General features: G+C 35.9%; 1 protein-coding gene across 1 annotated transcript in view; it reads right to left on the bottom strand.

Moving 5' to 3' along the window:
* Window positions 1–878: 878 nt before the first annotated feature.
* LOC145242714 (uncharacterized) overlaps window positions 879–20349 on the bottom strand; it is a 77707-nt gene continuing 58236 nt past the window's right edge. Inside the window, exon 2 of the mRNA XM_080105853.1 lies at window positions 879–4045. Coding sequence (XP_079961979.1) covers window positions 1192–3375 — 2184 coding nt within the window. The 5' untranslated portion in view covers window positions 3376–4045 and the 3' untranslated portion in view covers window positions 879–1191. The remainder of the gene's footprint in view (window positions 4046–20349) is intronic.

The raw sequence follows: 20349 nt of genomic DNA, 5'->3' as shown, positions 1-20349 counted from the left end.
GATTCAACCAACCCCTGTCTCATTGCCGCAATGTTGCATCCCTGTGCCTGTTTTACAAATATTTTAATAAAATGTGCTCTGATGAACTCGTTGCACTTGTGCCTCCTCGACGTACATATCCCTGACAAATCTGCTTAGCAACAAAATCACACCCCTTCACTGTTGAGGTTCCCAAATGCCAGAAGCTTTCTACTCTAATAGTTTCATCCTTCGAAAAGCTAGACTTTGGAATTCCCTTCCTGCTACCTACTTCCCTGACTGTACTGATGTACAGAAATTTAGCGCTTATGCACTTATTGAACCGCTCTATTTTTAAAAATAGTATTTTCAAGTTAAATTAAAGTTTTACGATATCTTTTTTATTAAATTGTTAGGTGAAAGTACAGAATCGTTACAAAACACCTGCCCCTCCCGCTTTCACGAATGACTTTCTAAATAATAACATTATTATTTCAGCATGGTTCAATAAGTGCATGAGTACCAGAAGTTTAAATGTAATGTAAACCAACATCTTGTTAATCTTTCCTAGGAATGGTCCCTTACATCCAAGTGGTTATATGCCTTGTTAGGGGGTGAACGTGAGTAAAAAAAAAAACATCTTCAACCCTGGCCCAGAAGAGAGAGAGAGGGAAAGGGGAAGAGTCAATATTCATATCCCTCGCATTTCTTAAATGGTGAGCATGATTGATGGTTTAAAATTAACACTTAATACCTCCCCCCGCCACACTTCTTATACTAGTCATTAGATTATGTTCGTTTATGTTTTACGGCACATCAACCCTTCTTGGTCATTTAATACCAAAATGTGAGACTTATTGTAAATAATTCATTGTATACAACTTATTAAATATAAGTTGCTAATTTACTCGTAGCTGGGTTCATACCTTTCCCTATGGTATTTATCTACAAATAACCATAGCAGATCCAATTGAATTTGAACTCAGTATAGCTGATTCCATAGTCCAAAATGGTATCCATTAGCTCAACAACACATACCCTAAAACATATAGATCCGTTGCTAAACAGATTTTTCGACGTTATTCAACTACCAATTTTTTTATTGCGACAGAAGTCAGCTTAGAACCTTGAATTTCATCAGGACATAGAAAGTAACCAAGTCTCTTTACACATATGGAATAATCACCAATCCATCCAAGCCCATCGTTAAAGATGAAACCAAATGATTTATTGTCATTTGGGGCTACCATAATGATCTGTGAGGGATTTTGGAGGGGCATGCATCCCTGGAAAGCTGTTCCACGTGCTATGCTTAGTCTGTTTCATATTGTTACCTGGGTAAGCACTTGGCATATTCGGCCAGCCGGATCCAAGCAACGGAGGTATAGGGTAATTTCTACCCCACAAATAGTTGCTCTCCCAACTCTGGGGCATCTCATGCAGATAAGAACCAGAATTGGTATGAGCAACTGTCTCTGCTGGGGGTTGAAACCTCATAGGCAACATTGAGGATTCACGGTGAGGATGCATTTGGCTTAAGTGTCCTAAATGGGGTGAGCTTGGCTGGCTCATTTTCATGTGAGTCCTTTGTGGAGAGGGTGATGGGCTTGAGGATGGATGGTGGCTGTCCTTATGGTTATTATGTGAATCAGGCTCACATGGACTGTACGGTGATGGCATCTTGTTTTGATGCTGCTGCTGCTGATGATGATGATGCTGCTGCTGATGCTGTGAGTGATGATGGGATTGTGGTTGGTGTGTCGGGTTGGCACCAGGGCTCAACAAGGATGGTGGCGGCTGCGGAAGGGGCGGATACTTAGGGAACAGGTCGCAGGGTGGACGTAACCGTTTGTGACTTGCCTCGCTGCTGCTGCTAGTGTCGCACGAGTTGAAGGCTGAGAGTGCCGGCTTGTCCTGGGTGATGCTCGAGAGTGGAGGGTTTGTTGCTGTGGTCTGGCTTGATGGGATGTTGAGCATTGTCGATGAAGCGGGGGTCGATGCAGAGGTGGGAGGGGATGTGGCTGCACCAGGAGACATCATGGTTGGTGGGGGCTGCGGAAGTTGTGAAACCTGCGGGTTCCGGGCGTAGAGCTCGCAGCCGGTGCGTGTGCGTTTATGGTTATTCAGATTTGCCTTCTGCGAGAATGACTTCCCGCAGCCGTCACATCTGAACGGCTTCTCGCCAGTATGGGTTCGGAGGTGCGTCTTCAAGTTGCCCGCCTGCGAGAACACCTTCGGGCAGAGGGTACAGCAATATGGCTTTTCTCCTGCATGTGTGCGGATATGCAGCTTGAGATTACCCCGTTGGCTGAAAGCCTTCTGGCATAACGAACACTTAAAAGGTTTTTCTCCTGTATGAGTCCTCATATGATTCTTGAGGTTTATCTTCTGCGTGAACTCCTTGCTGCACAGCTCGCACTTGTACAGCTCCCCCGTGTGCACGCGCTCATGGATCTTCAAAAAGAACTGGTTGCAAAATGGCTTCTTGCAGTACTGGCAGTAAAAGAGCTCGCCCGTGTGGAGGCGCTTGTGGTCGGTGAGGTTTATCTTCTGGGAAAATGCCTTGCCGCAAACATCACAGGCAAATGGCTTCTCCCCAGTATGGGTCCTTAGGTGCAGCTTCAGATTCCCTCTCTGGGAGAAAGCCTTCGAACAAATATGACACTGAAAGGGTTTTTCTCCAGTATGTGTCCTCAAATGGTTCTTTAGGTTGATCTGCAACGTGAACGCCTTCGTGCAAAAACTGCACTTGTACAGCTCGCCCGTATGTATTCTTTCATGGATCTTCAAAAAGAACTGGTTGCAAAACGGTTTCTTGCAGAACTGGCAGTAAAAGAGCTCGCCTGTGTGCAAGCGCTTGTGGTCATTCAGGTTGATCTTTTGGGAGAACGCCTTGCCACAGACATCACAGGCAAACGGTTTCTCCCCGGTATGGGTCCTTAAATGGAGTTTCAAGTTCCCTCGTTGGCTGAAGGCTTTGTTGCAAACGTTACAATGAAAAGGCTTTTCGCCCGTATGAGTCCTTAGGTGGTTCTTGAGGTTGATCTTTTGTGTGAAAGCTTTGCCACAGAAACTGCATTCAAACGGCTTCAGACCGGTATGCGTTAGTTCATGGTTCTTCAGAAAAAACTGATTTGAGAATCCTTTCTTGCAGTAAGTGCACTGGAAGTTCTTCTCCGCGGGAATGATGTGCTTCTGTTCAAACAGTTCCATCGAGTGCTCATTCATACTCTCTCGCTCAATCGGTGGAGGGGAGGCTATCTGTTCTTTTACACATATTTCAGGGGAAATGTATGGCTTCTCCTCGACAGATAGAGGCCTTTCGTTAGGGTATTTCATATAGTTATTGGTGTACATCGGTTGGCCATAGATATTTGGCTGGTTCCCAAATGGGAACACAGGCTGGAACGAATACATTTCTTATTCTCTGTTTTAAAATCTTTTTGATGAGAGAGTTGGGATTTAGAAATAGTTTTAGATGTGTCCACTCATTTCTGACCGTTGGTTGGTCAGTCTGTCATACTTTACTTTGGTTTGTCTCTAAGTTCGAAATAGCATATTCGCTACTAATTAGTCAAATGGAGTGGACACATCTTAAAAATATTTGTGTCTTGTGTTGTCTAGGACAGTCTGTTCTCTGTAGTTAAACTCTATCTTCCTCACCAGAGTGTACCAGACTGGCTTGAGGATCTGGCCACTGCAGGGAAGTAATATATCTAACTCAAGAATTGTCTTCCATATTAAAAAAAAAAAAAACTGTCTTTCTTTCTTTCTTTTCTTATTTATCTTTTTACTTTTTTAATTAAAAAAAAACAATAAAATAAATAAAATACAATTGCAGTCGTTGAATTTCAAAAGATGATCCGCAAATTACAGTTCATCCTTGCATAAATCAAGAAGCAGCGTTTCGAAAACGTTTTTTTGTTTTTAAAAAAAAAAAAACAGAATTGTTCCATTTGATTTTAAAGAATCTTGTGTGGATCTGAGAGTTGGATCCTTTGATGTGGATTTCGACTTATTGCATACTTAAAACGTGTGGGACGACCTTGCATTGCATCATGGGATCATTTCGGAAAAATCAATAAACCTGAAAAGAGAAAGATTTAAAACAAAAGTTAACAAAAAAGAGAACATGGAAGTAGAACACGGACAAAAAAAAGACACATTTTGTAGAATATAAAAAAAACAAAAATAATTGTTGATTCTGAATAGAAGATTTTCTTTTCTTCATTTTGTTTGTCTTTGTTTTGCAGTTCAGAAGATGATACTTTACTTAGGCAACAGTTCACGTTTATACCAAGGAATGTGTAGCGCTCAATCATGCAAATAAAAAAAACAGTAAAAATATTATGAAATAATAAAAAACAAGTTTGTATTATTTGAATAATTCAGACTAATGTTCTCATCGTCAGTGCTATTTTTACAACGTTTCAGTTGATGTAATCTCCGACCTTCTTTAGGTGTATCTTGTCAAACTCGGGAATCTTTCTGTTAAACTTGGGAATCTTTCTGTTAAACTCGAGAATCTTTCTGTTAAACTCGGGAATCTTTCTGTTGAACTTTGGAATCTGTGTTAAACTCGGAAGTCTTTCTATTAAACTCAAGAATCTTTCTGTTAAACTCGTGAATCTGCACAGAATTTCGAAAGGAACCCTTTATTTAATCCACAAAGCAAACATACTCTCACTCCTTCAAAGCTTGATATTTCTAAGCCCCTGTATGATTAGTTAGAGTAAATTGCATTAGTATCAAAGGTAGTTGGTTTCTGTAATGGTTGCACTTCTCAAAATAAGATCAGAAGATGCAGTTATTCACATGTTTTGAGTGGAAAGGCTTGGGGGCATGTATTAGTAATGAGTGTAGATTTAAGATTAGTATCTACTAGAGTTAAACGATGATTAAATATGGTTTGTGGATTAATAAACACATTGGAAAAATTATCACATAAGAGGTTTGGGTATGAATCAAAATGAGTTTCGAACTTCAAATGTTAGTTTTCATGTAGAGACAATCACCAGTACGTTTGCCCATCTAAGGGAAAGAAAATATAGAGTTTCTACTTAATATAACTTTAGGTATAAGTTCAAACTATGGCTAATAAGTATCCATCTTATAGATAAGCTATTGAGTAAAGTTATATATTACAGATAATGAATGTCTCCTAACAGATAATTATAGATGTTTGGTATCGATTTTTAAATTTGTCTGTTAAGATTAAGAACTGGAGATAAAACCCCTCTTCTATTGCAAGTGCATGTATGTGATTTTATAGTAGCTTGGGGTGAAGGAGAATTGGTTTTTGTCCAGTTGGAATAAAAGGTGATCTAACCTACAAGAATACCGTATTAATATACATTAGAATAATCAGGAATTAGGGCAGGATTCAGAATTTTAAAGACTTTTTAAAGATTTATGCTAATCATGCAAAACAGACCCAGGTATTCGTCTTGGAGGCAAAGTAACAAGGCCTTTTACATCAATGTTTAGAAGTGAAATCTTCTAGTTATTCCAGTATCAGACATAAGGAACCATATAATTAAAGTAAGTACAGGCCTTATATTTTAACATACACTTATCAAGGACTGATAATTTAAGAGCATGAAAAGAGTGAAGTATCAGACAATTAAGCTCTGAATGATCTGACGAACTGCAAGCACTTGTGACGTAAATACCCCCGACAAACCCAACAAGCAGCTAAATCCCACCCCTTCACAGTAGAGATCCCTAGATGTAAGGGAGTCTTTAACTCCAGTAGTTTCTTCCTCAGAACTGCTAGACTTTGGAATTCCCTTCCGGGTCCCTGCTTCCCCAACTGTACTGACATGCAGAAGTTCAAGTGTAACATGAACTGACATCTTGCTGCCCAACTCCCTACACAGTACCCCTGATGCTTATGTCCCTGATAGTAGCCCCTACAACAAAGTGGCAATGTGCGTTGTTTGGGGTGAAAATGAAAAAAAAAAAAAGCGCACGAAATAAGAGTTCAGGTAAATTAATAACTTTACAATACTTAGTATGCAATTAAGGAATAAATAAGAGGCTTTCCTTTCACGAATGTTTCGACAATTTTTTCAATCAAAGTTTTAAAATAAAGCTGGAATGTGGTTTTTCTTTAGGGCAACACTTTTATCGTTCCACCCTATATAAAATTTTATTTATTTGTTTTGCGAATTCGCATTCAAATAAATTTTTTCATTTGTTTTTATTTTTTGTTTATTTTATTTTATTTCAACGTATTTCTACTATACTTTCAGAAATGCTGCCATACTTAAACGAACAATATCAGATAATACATTTCAGGATTTTGGAGATAAGGATTGGTCATTCATATTTTTTTTGATTCATCAGACTACTGTTCTCATGGTGAGCGTCATTTTCACAACGTTTCGGCTAATGTAACCTCCGAGCTTCTTCAAGGTGTATCTTGTTGAACTTGGGAATTTGGATAGAAGTTTGAACAGAACCCTTTATTTTACTCTTGTTCTGTCAGCCATGACTGGATAGAGGTTCTAAATAATTCGCAATTGGATTTTTCTGTCGCCCACACTGAGAATTGAACCTTCACCCTTCAGGAGAATATCACTTTTACAATTGATTTTTCCATGTACTGTAACCACTACGCCACGGGTCCTTGCAAATATTTAGTTAAAAATAAAGACATGAAAAGAAGTCTCATTCTAAAATTCAAAAGCTATTTTATTGGTTATATATTGGAATATATGAGAGAAACGGGTTGTATAGAAAAAGGGTTAATCGTTGAAAGTGTTCTTGCGCAGAAACGTAGATTAAAGATTAGGCAGGTCTGTTGAAAGAGAGAAGAGTTGAGTGGATACGTGTTGTAGTTGGTAGTAGAAGCATGCGCCCATGTATGGACCGTGACACAAGATTAGAGAGTGTTGAAGTAAAAAGAGAGTTTGTGTGTGTACCGCACGTGGAAGTTCATGTTGGCTTGTTTGTATTTACGCTAACCCAGGGCCAAAAGTGTCCAGGCGAGGTTGTACTCCAGCAGAGGGATGCACTGTCAGCCAGAGTCAGGAAGAAAGAGAAAGAGTCTATTGCCGGTTAAACGTTTTATAAACTCAGTCATATGACTGAGAGCTGGCTTCTGATTGGACAAGCCAGGAAGGAAGTATATTCTGAAATCTCCAGCTACGAGAATTTGCTTTTGTTTCTGTTTGTTGCAATTTTTGTCTGCTACAGTTCTAGTACGAATTTTGGGAGCCTTAAACCTATTTTTATTTCTCATTGTAAATATCACTAGTTATTAGTAGTTCGACAAGATACACGTGAAGAAGGTCAGAGGTTACATCGACTGAAACGTTTTGAAAATGAAATCCAATTGATACAAGTATCAGATAAATTAATCTTTTAATTAATCCGCAAACCCACTTTGTTTTCAAGACATTTCATATCTAATGATTTCAAACTGTTTTTTATTTCTGTCATGTTTAGCGTTTTTCATTGTTTCCATTTCAGGTTATCTTTCCAATATTCTCTAAGTATGAAATAGGAAGCTCGTCCTGTCCTAGTGTGGCATGCACACTGGACAAGTTTAGCAGACGTTTTCTCTCAAGGAGTAAGTTTCTAGGGAATACTAAATTCAAAAGCAGCTCCCAGTCACATATGTATCCTGTTGAGACAAAATAATTTTAGCAATTTTGTTGTTTCTTTTTTTGCAGGGAAGTAAGTAAATCCCTCTCCCACATTAATTTTATTATGAAATTAAATTCCGCCATAATGCATTTCGGTTCATTTGTACACAAGTGAGCAATTTCATTCTTTTGTTATATTTTTAAATAAAACTAAATACACTCAAACTCAAAATACCACACACACACACACATACACACACATACACACACACACACATACACACACATACACACACACACACACATACATACACACACACACAGCAACAAAACAAAGAAATCAGTGAGTATGTACCCCCTCGACCAATACCGCACTAAGAGGCTACTCACACCTGAGAGTATCCTGTATCTCTACAAGGCCACAGTTCGCCCACGCATGGAGTTTTGTTGCCATATCTGGGCTTGTGCATTTGCCACTAGTCTCTCTCTCCTAGACAGGGTTAAAGAAAGGCTTAGCATATTGAATAAAAATAGTCTTTTCAATGTTTTTATCTGATTTCAAATTAAAGAAAGAGTAAGGAAACAACGGAGAAATAGTGCCCGATGAGAATAAGATGAAAAAGGGGAAAGAGAAAGGGGGAGGTGGAAAGGATTTGTGCGTGTTGCTCAGTTATAAGTTATGAACATGCATTTTTAATTTCTATTGGTGATGTTTTATTTATTTTGTTTTTATATTTACATGTTATTTTGAGTCCTCAACTTTGATCATATAGCATTTTAGACTCCAATAGATATATATATCTATATATATATATATATATATAGATATATAGATATATATATAGATATAGATATAGATATAGATATATGGTGGACTTTTCCGTTGATTTTGACGTATAACTAAGTTGCTCGGAAATCTACACAGATGATTTGTTTATAGTGGTGAAAATTTTGTGTAGAACCAACCATACTTTTCGGTATTACTGCTAACCTTTGTCTGTGCAGATGACTGCCACAGGACAGAGTATACAGTAGACCGCAGGTTTTTACATCAGGGTTTCCTTCTCCTAGATGCATATCTTAACAAAGACTGAGGGTGCATCTCTCTCAATGAATTAATGCACCTCCAGATACCAACTTGGAAATTTCTATGACTGGATGCGGTACATACAGTGCCTAGCCTTCCCAAATGGTCACCCATCTGCTACTGGCTAGGCTCATCATTGCTCAACTTCGGTAATCTGGCTAAAACCAGTATGTTATCGTGGACTTATAAAAAACCCGTCTTGTGCAGCAAACTTTAGCACAAATTCTTTTCCAATCCTGAGTCGTGCTCACTCATTATTTCATTTAAAGATCTCGGAGACTGTTCACGTTCGGTTTTGTAAGCAGAAGGAATGCCTCTTGGGTTTGAGCGTGAGTAGTCTCTAGGATCTTCGAGTAATATAACGTTGCTGTATTTCAATTGCTTTCCCCCATTTTTCCCCCCATACATAACGTAACGCAACGTTACTTTTATTTCTACATATTTTCGATTCCCATTCGTGTTTTTTTTTCTCTCTCAAATCCTTCAATGCAGCTTTGATAAAGCGAAGGTGAAACCGGTCAGCTGACTCCCAGTGAATGATAGACAATAGATGATTGACGCTGAAATTGTGGTGAAGATGAAGATGATGACGAATGTGATGATGATGATGATGATGATGATGATAATGGTGATGGTGACGTGATAATAGTGATAACGATGATGATGATGATGTGATGATGACGATGATGATGATGATGATGATGATGATGATGATGACGATGATGATGATGACGATGATGATGATGACAACCATTATGATGATGATGATGATGATGATGATGATGATGATGATGATGATGATGATGGTCATAACGATAGTGATGATGATGACAACGACGATGATGATGTGATGATGACGACGACCATTATGATGATGATGATGATGATAATAATGATGATGGTCATAACGATGGTGATGATGATGACGATGATATGATGACGTCCAACGTTAACAAATTCCTAATGAACCGCCCCCTTAAGTAAACACTTCACCAAATCTCCACACTAACGTACTGTACTTGCAATAACCCTTATCCCTGAATAGCTTCCGGGCCTTGATAAGTGGTGACCACCATGTAAAAAAAAAAAATGATGATGACGACAACGATGATGATGACAACGATGATGATAACGATGATGACGATAATGTTGCAATGACTACAATGATGATGATACTGACGATGATGATGACGATGATGATGATAATGATTGTGATTATTAAGACGATGATGATTAAAATGCTGATGATGGTGGTGATGATAATGACCTACTAGGTGAGAATATTTTTAGCCAAACACTCACTAACGATTTTTGATTGAAAGTGAATGATTTCCAGGTAATGATCAGTCCAAGAGAAACGGGTTTTTTTGGGGGGGGGGGTGCAAGGAAGAATTGAGCAATGAACTAATTCTTCGGTTTGTGTCTGAATACGAAAAAAATCTTTTTAAAAATAAAATAAAACGATAAAGATTTTTTCAATTTACACTTAGCTTTTCAGAACGAAGAATTTGCGCGCAGCTTCAAATGGGATGGGAATCTTTTTTTTGTTTTAAGCTTAAGAGCTTTTTGGTTTTGGGATTTTTTTCTTCTCAACTTTTTTTTGTTGCTCGTTCTTTCCCCAACAATCAATGCTAAATAGATTTCAATCAATAAATTGGTGAAGACTGATGCACTGCAGTGATCTTTTACATGACACAGTTTACTACAATCTCTTGGAACTATTTGGAATATTTCAAATGAAGAACGCTCTTGAAGAGTGGTTGCAGACATAATAATGATGTTTAGTGTGGACGAGTTCCAATTTTGGCAAACATTAATATACTCACATATATTATTATTATTATTATTATTATTATTATTATTATTATTATTATTATTATTACTATTAACTTACTAGGAGCTTTCAGACAGTCCATCATCAGCGATCGCTCGCAGACAATAACCTGTGGTGTTCCTGGAGTCTGAGTGATAACATTTCTTCCCAGATTTCCAGTTCTTTTCACCTGTCTCAATAACCATCGCAGATGACTTCACGTTATCACAACAGCCACTTACAATTGATTCCTTGCTGGCATCAGTCATTGCTATTCCATGGAGTTTGGATGGGAAAAACCCATTACAAGGCCCCAATTTTCTCTGCACTGTTCCAGTTAGTGGTTCACCTCCTTGGTTTTTTTTTTTTTTTATTCTAGAATTTTCCTTGTCATTTCAGCTGTTTTCATTATTGCTCTCTATTGTATCTTCTCAGACTTCCCTCTGATTCTAATTTTTTTCAATTCTTTTTTCAAAATTGTTCAGGATTGTTCCTCCTCCTTCTTCTTCTTCTTACTACTACTACTACTACTACTACTACTAATAATAATAATAATAATAATAATAATAGTTATTATTATTATTATTATTATTATTATTACTATTATTATTATTACTATTATTATTATTATTATTACTATCATCATCATCGTCATCGTCGTCGTCGTCATCGTCATCATCATTATTATTATTATTATTATTATTTACTTACTAAGAGTAGTCACACAAGCCATCATCAAAGATTTCTCTTTGAGAACAACTTGTGGTGTTCCCTGGAGTCTGAGTGACGTCTCCCCAAATTTCCAGTATTCTCCATCTCTTTTGATAACCTTTGCAGATGCAGTTGCGTTATCATCATCAGCAGCAGTATTATTATTATTACCATCATCATTATAATTATTATTATTATTATTATTATTATTATTATTATTATTATTATAACTTGAAGTAAATTGAATTTTTTTAAATTTAAGAAATAGATTAATTTTTTTATCTTTTTATTCTTTAACTTAACTGGTTTTACAAACTTACTTTTTCCTGATCCAAGCAATGTCACCTGAACGAAGAATAAACCTCTCAACATTATGTACAAATCATACGCACTTGGCAGTCGGACTGACGTATAACCACTCCCTTTATTTGTTGTGGTTGCTTTATCTGTTGAATATGTTTTGTTTCCAATACCGAGTTTTGTCTTTCTTCCGGACCCTTACCAGTCCACAATAATAGATGAAAACACTTTGTTCTTTATTATAAACATTGGTAATAGTCAAGATTGTATTGCTCTTCTTGACTTCCTGTTTCTGCTCCAAAGATGGGACAACAGTGACAAGTAAGATACAGTCTCTTCTGATTAATGATTATCTTCCTCTGAAAGCCCACCCAACTCCTTTTCCTATGTTAAGAATGGCTTTCTTATCCACTTGACCACGTCTTATTATCCATCTAAATGGACAGCAAAAAGCAGAAAGTCAAAAGAACAGACACATCTTGACTATAAACTAAACATCTGACATGTACAATGTGTGTGATAGTGCACTGTTAATTATATATACAAGATAAACACTATCTCAGTGGCAGAATCAAAGGTAAAATAAGCCTGGGCCTGGTGTTGCTACATGCACCAACAAAACTATAATAAAATGACACTAAACAAATATCCAGGGTGAAATGATAAAATTGTCACTATAGAAAAGACGACATGATTCCATTTCCGTTTGATGTACACCAGTTTTCTTTTCTTTTTTTTTTGTTGCGGACCATCTACTAATTGGCCAGTTGTGTACAAATCCCAAGAGCCTTTTCTCACGTCTGAAAATGACACAATGTTCAACAAGCACGATCAAAGATGCGTTGCTGTACAACTCATGGTCTCTACTAATCCAAGTTATGATAGCAGAACCATTGCCAACACCCTTAAAATGCATCGCTTGATTGCTATAAATAACAGGGACGTGTCCAAGGTAATGAAAACAAAGTTTCTGGCCATGGTTAGGGTCTTTGGTCTGGTTACAAGTGAGGGTCACATCATGCCACCTCACATCTTCGAAGTCGATTTAAAAATCAACATCAAAGTGTACCTGGATGTACTGAAGAGTGTCGTGATCCCCTGGTGCAATCAGGTGACCCCTGGTAGATCCTGGGTGTGGCAGCAAGACTCTGCGCCGGCCCACAAGTACAAAGAGACCCAAGCTTCAGAAGGATTGCAACGACTTTGTACCTTTCTCTCACTGGCCTCCTCTCTTCCCCTGCTGCACTACTTCATTTGGTGATACGTTGAGAACATCACCAACATGACCTCCCACAAGATCAAAGCCAGCCTGATCTGTATCATAATGCTCAGTCAACATAATGTGACATTGTCTGTTCGTAAATAAATTTCTAATGTCAGATATTAACAGGTCAACACCAAACGTACTGCTAGTCGATGATTGTTATGATTATTGTAATATTTGTAAAAATATGTTATCATAGCAAAATAAATATTTGCAGAAAAAATTAGTTATGTTAAGATGTTTTAATAACTTAAAGAATGTAGAACATAAATAATAATTTAAAATAGATTGACGACTCTTATGTAATTATAATTTGATGTGAATTTTTGTTTTGGGAAAAGGTTCAATGATTTGGGCAGCTTTTAAATGGAGAAAAATCAGAAACAAAGGTTGCTGAAGAGACAACCCGAGATTTGTAGATTCATCGGGATGAACCTTCTTTGCAGCTGTTCCCGGGGATCCATCAAACAAGATAAAGGATGGACCAGGTATGTTTCTCACATTGGCCCAATGTTACAACTCCAGAAAACTGTTATTTATTCCTTTTGTTACATGACCGTTGTAAAAATTTATCTGTTGTCATAATTTTTTATATGTTACTAGACGTTACATGTATTAGACACACATAAATAATATTTACACCTCCTCCATGTCATACAGAATCCCGACAATACAACATATAAGTTCTGGTGCCGTGACCAGGATCTGGTGCCATGACAGTATCGTTGTTTAGAAAATTGAGAGATTATTTTGATTAGACATAACTAAAAACAAAGCATATATATATATATAATTATTTCCACAGCCAGAAAATGTCACAGCTCACAAGAACTGAGAAAGTCAACAAACCGGAAGTTCAAAACTCAAGTTTCTTGTTGTTGTGGCATCGTCCTTACGAGTATAAATTACCTACTTGTGAAACGCCGGCTTGGGTTATATCTGTCTTGATACCATGTCTCTTGTTCAATATGAAGAAGGTTCATTCCACTGTTAGATCTATACCGCAAGTTGCTTGATGCGTGCAAGTTAATAGGCATTTCTTGTGTGTATGGCATGTTTGCTCAGTTGGTAGAGTGCTCGCCTAGCATTCAAGTGGCTCAGGTTTCAAATCACGAGTTTAGATGAGTAACTGATGAGCTCAAATGAGAGTGAAACACGAGTCTTGGATTTCCGGTTTGTTGGCTTCCTCAGCTCTTGTGAGCTGCGATGTTGCCTGGCTGTGGAAATAATTATGTATTCTTTCACATTCTAAAGATTTACTAGCAGTTCAGCCCGGCTTTGCTTGGGCTCTATGTACTGTTCATAACTTTATGTGCATTATATATATATATATATATATAAACAAAGTTTGACTTATGTCCAGGTAACCTACATTTAAAATTTCAAGTGTTTAGACCCAAAATTGGCAGAGTTTGGTAGAATTTGTAAAATTCATCTCTTTCAACTTTGACCTCTTGGCAGCCAAAATTTCGCCCCAAAACTGATTAAACAGCTTGCTGCATGTTTGAATATCCTTTATGTAAAATTTCAAATGTTAAGATCCAAAATTGGCCGAATAATTTGCTAGAAACCGCAAAATCTTCGGAACTTTGACCCCTTAGCAGCCAAATTTTCGGCCAAAAACTGATTAAAAATCTTGCTCTATGTCTGAATACATTTTACGTAAAATTTCAAATGTTTAGACTAAAAATTGGTTGAATAATTTGGTAGAGACTGCGGAGGTCAAATTTTTAAAAAAATTTGACCCCAATTTTGACCCCTTAAAATTTATTGTTTTGGGCTCAAATCGAATTAAAAGGTTTGATCCATGTCCAAGTAATCTACATCTAAAATTTCAAGTGTTTAGACTCAAAATTGGCGAAGGAGTTTGTAGAGTTTTCAAAGGTCAAACCGTTGAACTTTGACCCCTTGATAGCGAAATTTCTGGCTGAAAACCGATTAAAAAGATTTTCCCAAATCACAATACCCCTAATGTCAAATTTTGAGTCTGTAGACTGAAAGTTGACAGAGTAGTGTGGTAGGGAAATGTACACACACAGACAGACACACAAACAATTTCACTGGTATATATATATATATATATATATATATATATATATATATATATATATATATATTAAATGAAATACAAAGAATAAAAGTAATATATAATTTTATTATATCATCAGAACAATAACGAAAAATGTAGGGGAAATGTAAGAAAGAAACCTCTTTAGGACATGGCATTTTGAAGCTAAATGCTTCTCATCAGAAGAGGAAAAGGGCTAAAATTATACAAAATGCAAATATAGAAAAAACTGGTTTAAAGACGTTTAGAAATGAGGATGGAGGAATAAGATAAAACGGTAAATAGTAATTAAAAGTAGGTACAACATGTAAGGGTGAATTCTATATTTGCATTTTGTATAATTCTGGCCCTTTCATTTAATATTATCGTTTGCTCCTCTTAACAGTGTTGAGTTTTCCGTATCTTGATAAGTTTTGCTTTATTAAAGATTTAGTCTTTGATAACTTAACGATAATAAATTGATCTTCAGAGGTTTTTGGGGAAATATATGTATATATATATATACATGCATATATACAGTGATGATCATATTTATTGGCACGGTAAAATAAAAGTTAAATTTTGTCTAATAAATTCTAAAAAAGGGATTAAATTAAAGAAAATAACAAAGTATATTATGTATTTTTAACTGGCCTTTCCGATGCAGCAATCGGATTTTAGAAAAAATAAATAACAAAGGAACAACAAACATAATTGCAAAAAACCCTTGTTCAAAATTATTGGCACGATTTATTTAATAATCAATTGTATAGCCTTTGGCCTTGATTACCTTCCTCAGTCGCTTTTCATAGTTTACAACCAAGTTGTTGCACTCTTCAGTAGTAATTTTAGCCCACTCTTCCTGACAATAATCCTCCAATTGAATAAGATTCTTAGGCTTCCTTTGCATTACCCTCAATTTTAATGTTCTCCATAAATTTTCAATTGGATTAAGGTCTGGCCTTTGTGATGGCCACTCCAAAACATTAATATGATTGTCCTCAAGCCATTTCTTAGTCAGTTTAGCCGAATGCTTTGGGTCATTATCTTGCATGAACCACCAACGACGACCAAGTGAGAGCTCTTTAGCAGAGTCTTTCAGGTTTTCATCCAATATTTTAACATAATCTTCCTTTTTTATGCTACCTGTGACCTTAACAAGTCGCCCTGGTCCAGAGGCAGCAAAGGATCCCCAAAACATCAAACTGCCTCCACCGTGCTTCACTGTGGGTATGGTGTTCTTAGGCAGGAAAGCTTCGCCAGATTTTCTGTAAATATAAGACACTTTATTATGGCCAAATAACTCTATTTTCGTCAGTCCATAGAACACGTTTCCAGAATGCAACATCTTTATCAATATGACGTTTTGCAAAGGCTAGCCTTGCTTTCAGGTGCATAGGCTTCAATAAGGGAGTCTTTCTCGGACGACATGCTTTTAAACCAGCTCTCTTCAAAACTCTACCAACTGTATGTCGAGATACATTCACTCCAGAGGTGCTCTGTTCATCAACAATCTCCCCAACAGAGATCCTTGGGTTTTGTTTTACTTGTCGAACAATTTTCCGTTCATCTCTTGGGGAAAGAATCCTTTTTCTCCCTCTACCCTCTAAACTCATAACGTGGCCTTGCGATTTGAACTTGTTTATTATGGCTCTAACAGTGGATTTGGGAAGGTTTAGCTTCTTTGAAATCTTATCATAGCCCTCCCCATTGGTATGGCATGCTACAACAAGCTTCCTGACGTCTTCACTGTGTTCCTTAGTTTTAACCATGGCGATTGAAAATTATAATTTAGTCACTTATAATAGTTTAAATAAATCGCTATCTAAAAATTATCTGAAAAAAATTATTCACTGAATTAGCGTTAAACAAGCATAATATGGCTATAAAAAAGTTCAGAAAGCACGTAAACCGGAAATTGATTGATATTATACTGATACTAAAAGAAAAACAAAGCCGTGCCAATAATTTTGAACAAGGGTTTTTTGCAATTATGTTTGTTGTTCCTTTGTTATTTATTTTTTCTAAAATCCGATTGCTGCATCGGAAAGGCCAGTTAAAAATACATAATATACTTTGTTATTTTCTTTAATTTAATCCCTTTTTTAGAATTTATTAGACAAAATTTAACTTTTATTTTACCGTGCCAATAAATATGATCATCACTGTATATATATATATATATATACTAGCATGGGTTTGAAGGTGTGGGTTGAGCAAAAAAAAGAAAAAGTAGTAGTAGGAAGACAGGCTTGAACCCATACCGTAAAGGAGGAAAAGAATGGAAAAAAAAAAACGTGGCATTTTTGCTGTTACGACCACCGTCCAACCAGGAGTGACATAGGTTTAAATTAAGGCTAGACAATCGAAAAGAGGGGATGATTTTCGAAAATATTGGTGAAAAAAGCGACCCCTCCATGTAGAAAAGTACCCAGTTGAGGGTAAAGAAATTAATGTTTTTAGCCAATTTTTTGGTATTTGTCGTCTGAAGGGTCGAGCTTCAAAACAATACTGATCTTGTGAAAATCCGTCGCCTTTGTCCAAAGTTTTAGGTACACATGCAAACATACATACATACATTTATACATTGGTAGCTCCAATTTTCGACCCAAACCGATGAAAAAACTTGCTCCATCTCTGAATACCCTTTATGTAAAATTTCAAATGTTTAAACCAGAAATTGTCTGAGTAATTTGGTAGAGACCACACAGGTTAAATTTTTTTTTTAATTTGATCCCTATTATGACGCCTTAACATTTATTGTTTTGGGCTCAAATCAAGTTATTAAGTTAGATCCATGTCAAAGGAACTTATATCTAAAATTTCAAGTGTTTAGACCCAATATTGGTGGAGGAGTTTGGTAGAGTTCTCAAAGGTCAAATCATTGAACTTTGACTCCTTAATAGCCAAATTTCTGGCGGAAAATGGATTACAAAGATTTTTCCAAATTTCAATACCCTGTATATCAAATTTCGAGTCTGTAGACTGAAAATGGACAGAGTTATTGTGTAAGGAAATGTACACAGACAGACAGACAGACAAACACACACACACACACACAGGCGCTTTCACTTTTATATATATATATATATATATATATATATATATATATATATATATATATATATATTACAGAAAAGTCACTTTGTGCATGCGTGTGGGTTCCTCCCTCACAGGTTCTAAAACGGCTATATATAATATATATATATAATATATTTTTTTTTTTTTTACACAGTGATCACCACTTATCAAGGCCCGGAAGCCACTCAGGGATAAGGGTTATTACAAGTACATTACGTTAGTGTGGAGATTTGATGAAGTGTTTACTTAAGGGGGCGGTTCATTAGGAATTTGTTAACATTGGACTTGAAGACATCCAAGTTGTAATCCGGTGGGAAGCAGGCATATATATAATATATATTAGCTGAACGCCCAGCGTTGCTCAGTCATACAATACGCTTAAACATGATATTTTAATTTATGCAGATTGTAATAGAATCAATCCTCTATTGATTATTATAAATTACAAGGAATAATTTGCCCGGTGGACTGATTAGTAAAAAAAAAAATGAAAAATAAAATAAATTATAATGATAATGTCGTTCATCAAATTCCGTCTGTGTTTGTTTATATGTAAATGAAAAAAAAAAAATGATTTACGGTGATTTTAAATGATATCTCTTTTTTTATCATAAATTAAACTAATTAACAAAAAAAAAAAAATAAAATAAAATAGTGAGGTATACCCAGGCTTAAACAGGAGATCATTCGATCCGTAATCGAATGCTCTACAACCGAGTCAAATCTCCAGATGTCAAAAGTCTAGGGATTTTTTAAAAAGAAATGATTTACTGAGATTTTAGTATTTCCCTTGGCCAGTGTAACATAAAATATTACCCTGTGAAAATTTTTCTTTTTTATTTATAAGAAAGAAAGATTATTTTTAGGATCGGATTTTTTAAATTTTTTATATATACTGAGGGAATTTCTGTATAAAACATATCTAAGAACACTGCCAAATATATAAAATACCTTTGTGTGAGATTTGCAAAATATAGGCTCAACCCTTTCGGAATCGATGAAGAAGGAACACACACATACACACAAAGTGACTTTTCTATAATATATATATATATATATATATATATATATATATATATATATATAGAGAGAGAGAGAGAGAGAGAGAGAGAGAGAGAGAGAGATGTTATTTGTTTTTGTTTTTGCAATACGTTTTGAATTAATTCAATTATTTACAAAAGTGCATTTTTACCTAAATGCGAGTTGGGAATAATTTCATTTAACAAATTTGGTACCCCCCCCCCATATGGGGAGCGGCATATATATTGTTTTTAAAATATAATTATCCACTGACACGTGTTTCGTCGTCTACGACTCATCAGAGTGGCTGAATCTAGCAAGATTTGAAACCAGGACCCCATAGTAAGAAGCCTAAGCTCTTACCTCTCGTATATATATATATATATATATATATATATATATATATATATATATATATATATATATATATATCATTTGAATTATATATTTCTCAAAAGCTTCTGGCTTTGATGGTGGGGAGTTGCTCCTATGGTTTCAAATGGTCTAAAATAATAGCAAGGGGAGACTTGCTCCCAAATATTTCTCATATGTTATATCTCCCCACTTTTGGAAATAGGGTACGATTATGAATATCTCCAGTATCAAATAATTCTTATACACTGTGAAATTTACTTTATGTATGAAAACCAAAGAGGAGAAATGTAACATATGAGAAATATTTGGAATCAAGTCTCCTCTTGCTATTATTTCAGATCATTTGAAGCCATAGCAGCAAGTCTCCCCTCCATCAAGGCCAGAGGTTTTGGGGAAATATCAGATATTTTGTAATTCATATGCAAAACTAGGAAAACAAATGACTATGATTGAAACACTTTATGTCTGTAAAAAAGTACTAAAAATAGGCTCTAGATGATGGATGGTTCCCTTAATATGCGACCTTAATAGCAAATGTCACATAAACCACTACACAATTCAGGTCATTACCTTTCCAATGAGCCTTCGTTTGTTAAATTCTGACCAATAGTTTTCAAGATTTCAGACTTATAAAATTGCCAAAAAATTCATCTATCTATCTATCTATCTATCTATCTATCTATCTATATATATATATATATATATATATATATATATATATATATATATATATATATATATATAAATTAAATACTGAAATGCTCATGTCATTGGTTCTAGGGACGAAACCACATGAAAATTTGCAGGCTTTTTGAAGATTATAATACTATTCTGTGGTTAAAATTTTATGACAATTGGTAAAAAAGAATCTATATTTTCAAACCAAGAAAATATACCCAAATTTGCCTACATTTGTATGTATAATGTCCTGCAGGCCAACTTCATTTTTGCTGCTTCGGTTGTCTCCTCTGTGGCCTTGCCAGGCCACTAATATATATATATATATATATATATATATATAATTATATATATATGTGTGTGTGTGTGTGTGTGTGTGTGTGTGTGTGTGTGTGTGTGTGTGTGTGTGTGTGTGTGTGTGTG

Source organism: Euprymna scolopes, chromosome 21 (genome assembly GCF_053919585.1).
Source record: "Euprymna scolopes isolate OS-2025 chromosome 21, ASM5391958v1, whole genome shotgun sequence".
In the NCBI taxonomy this organism is placed as follows: Eukaryota; Metazoa; Mollusca; class Cephalopoda; order Sepiida; family Sepiolidae; genus Euprymna; species Euprymna scolopes.
This window is presented reverse-complemented; position numbering and strand designations above follow the sequence as displayed.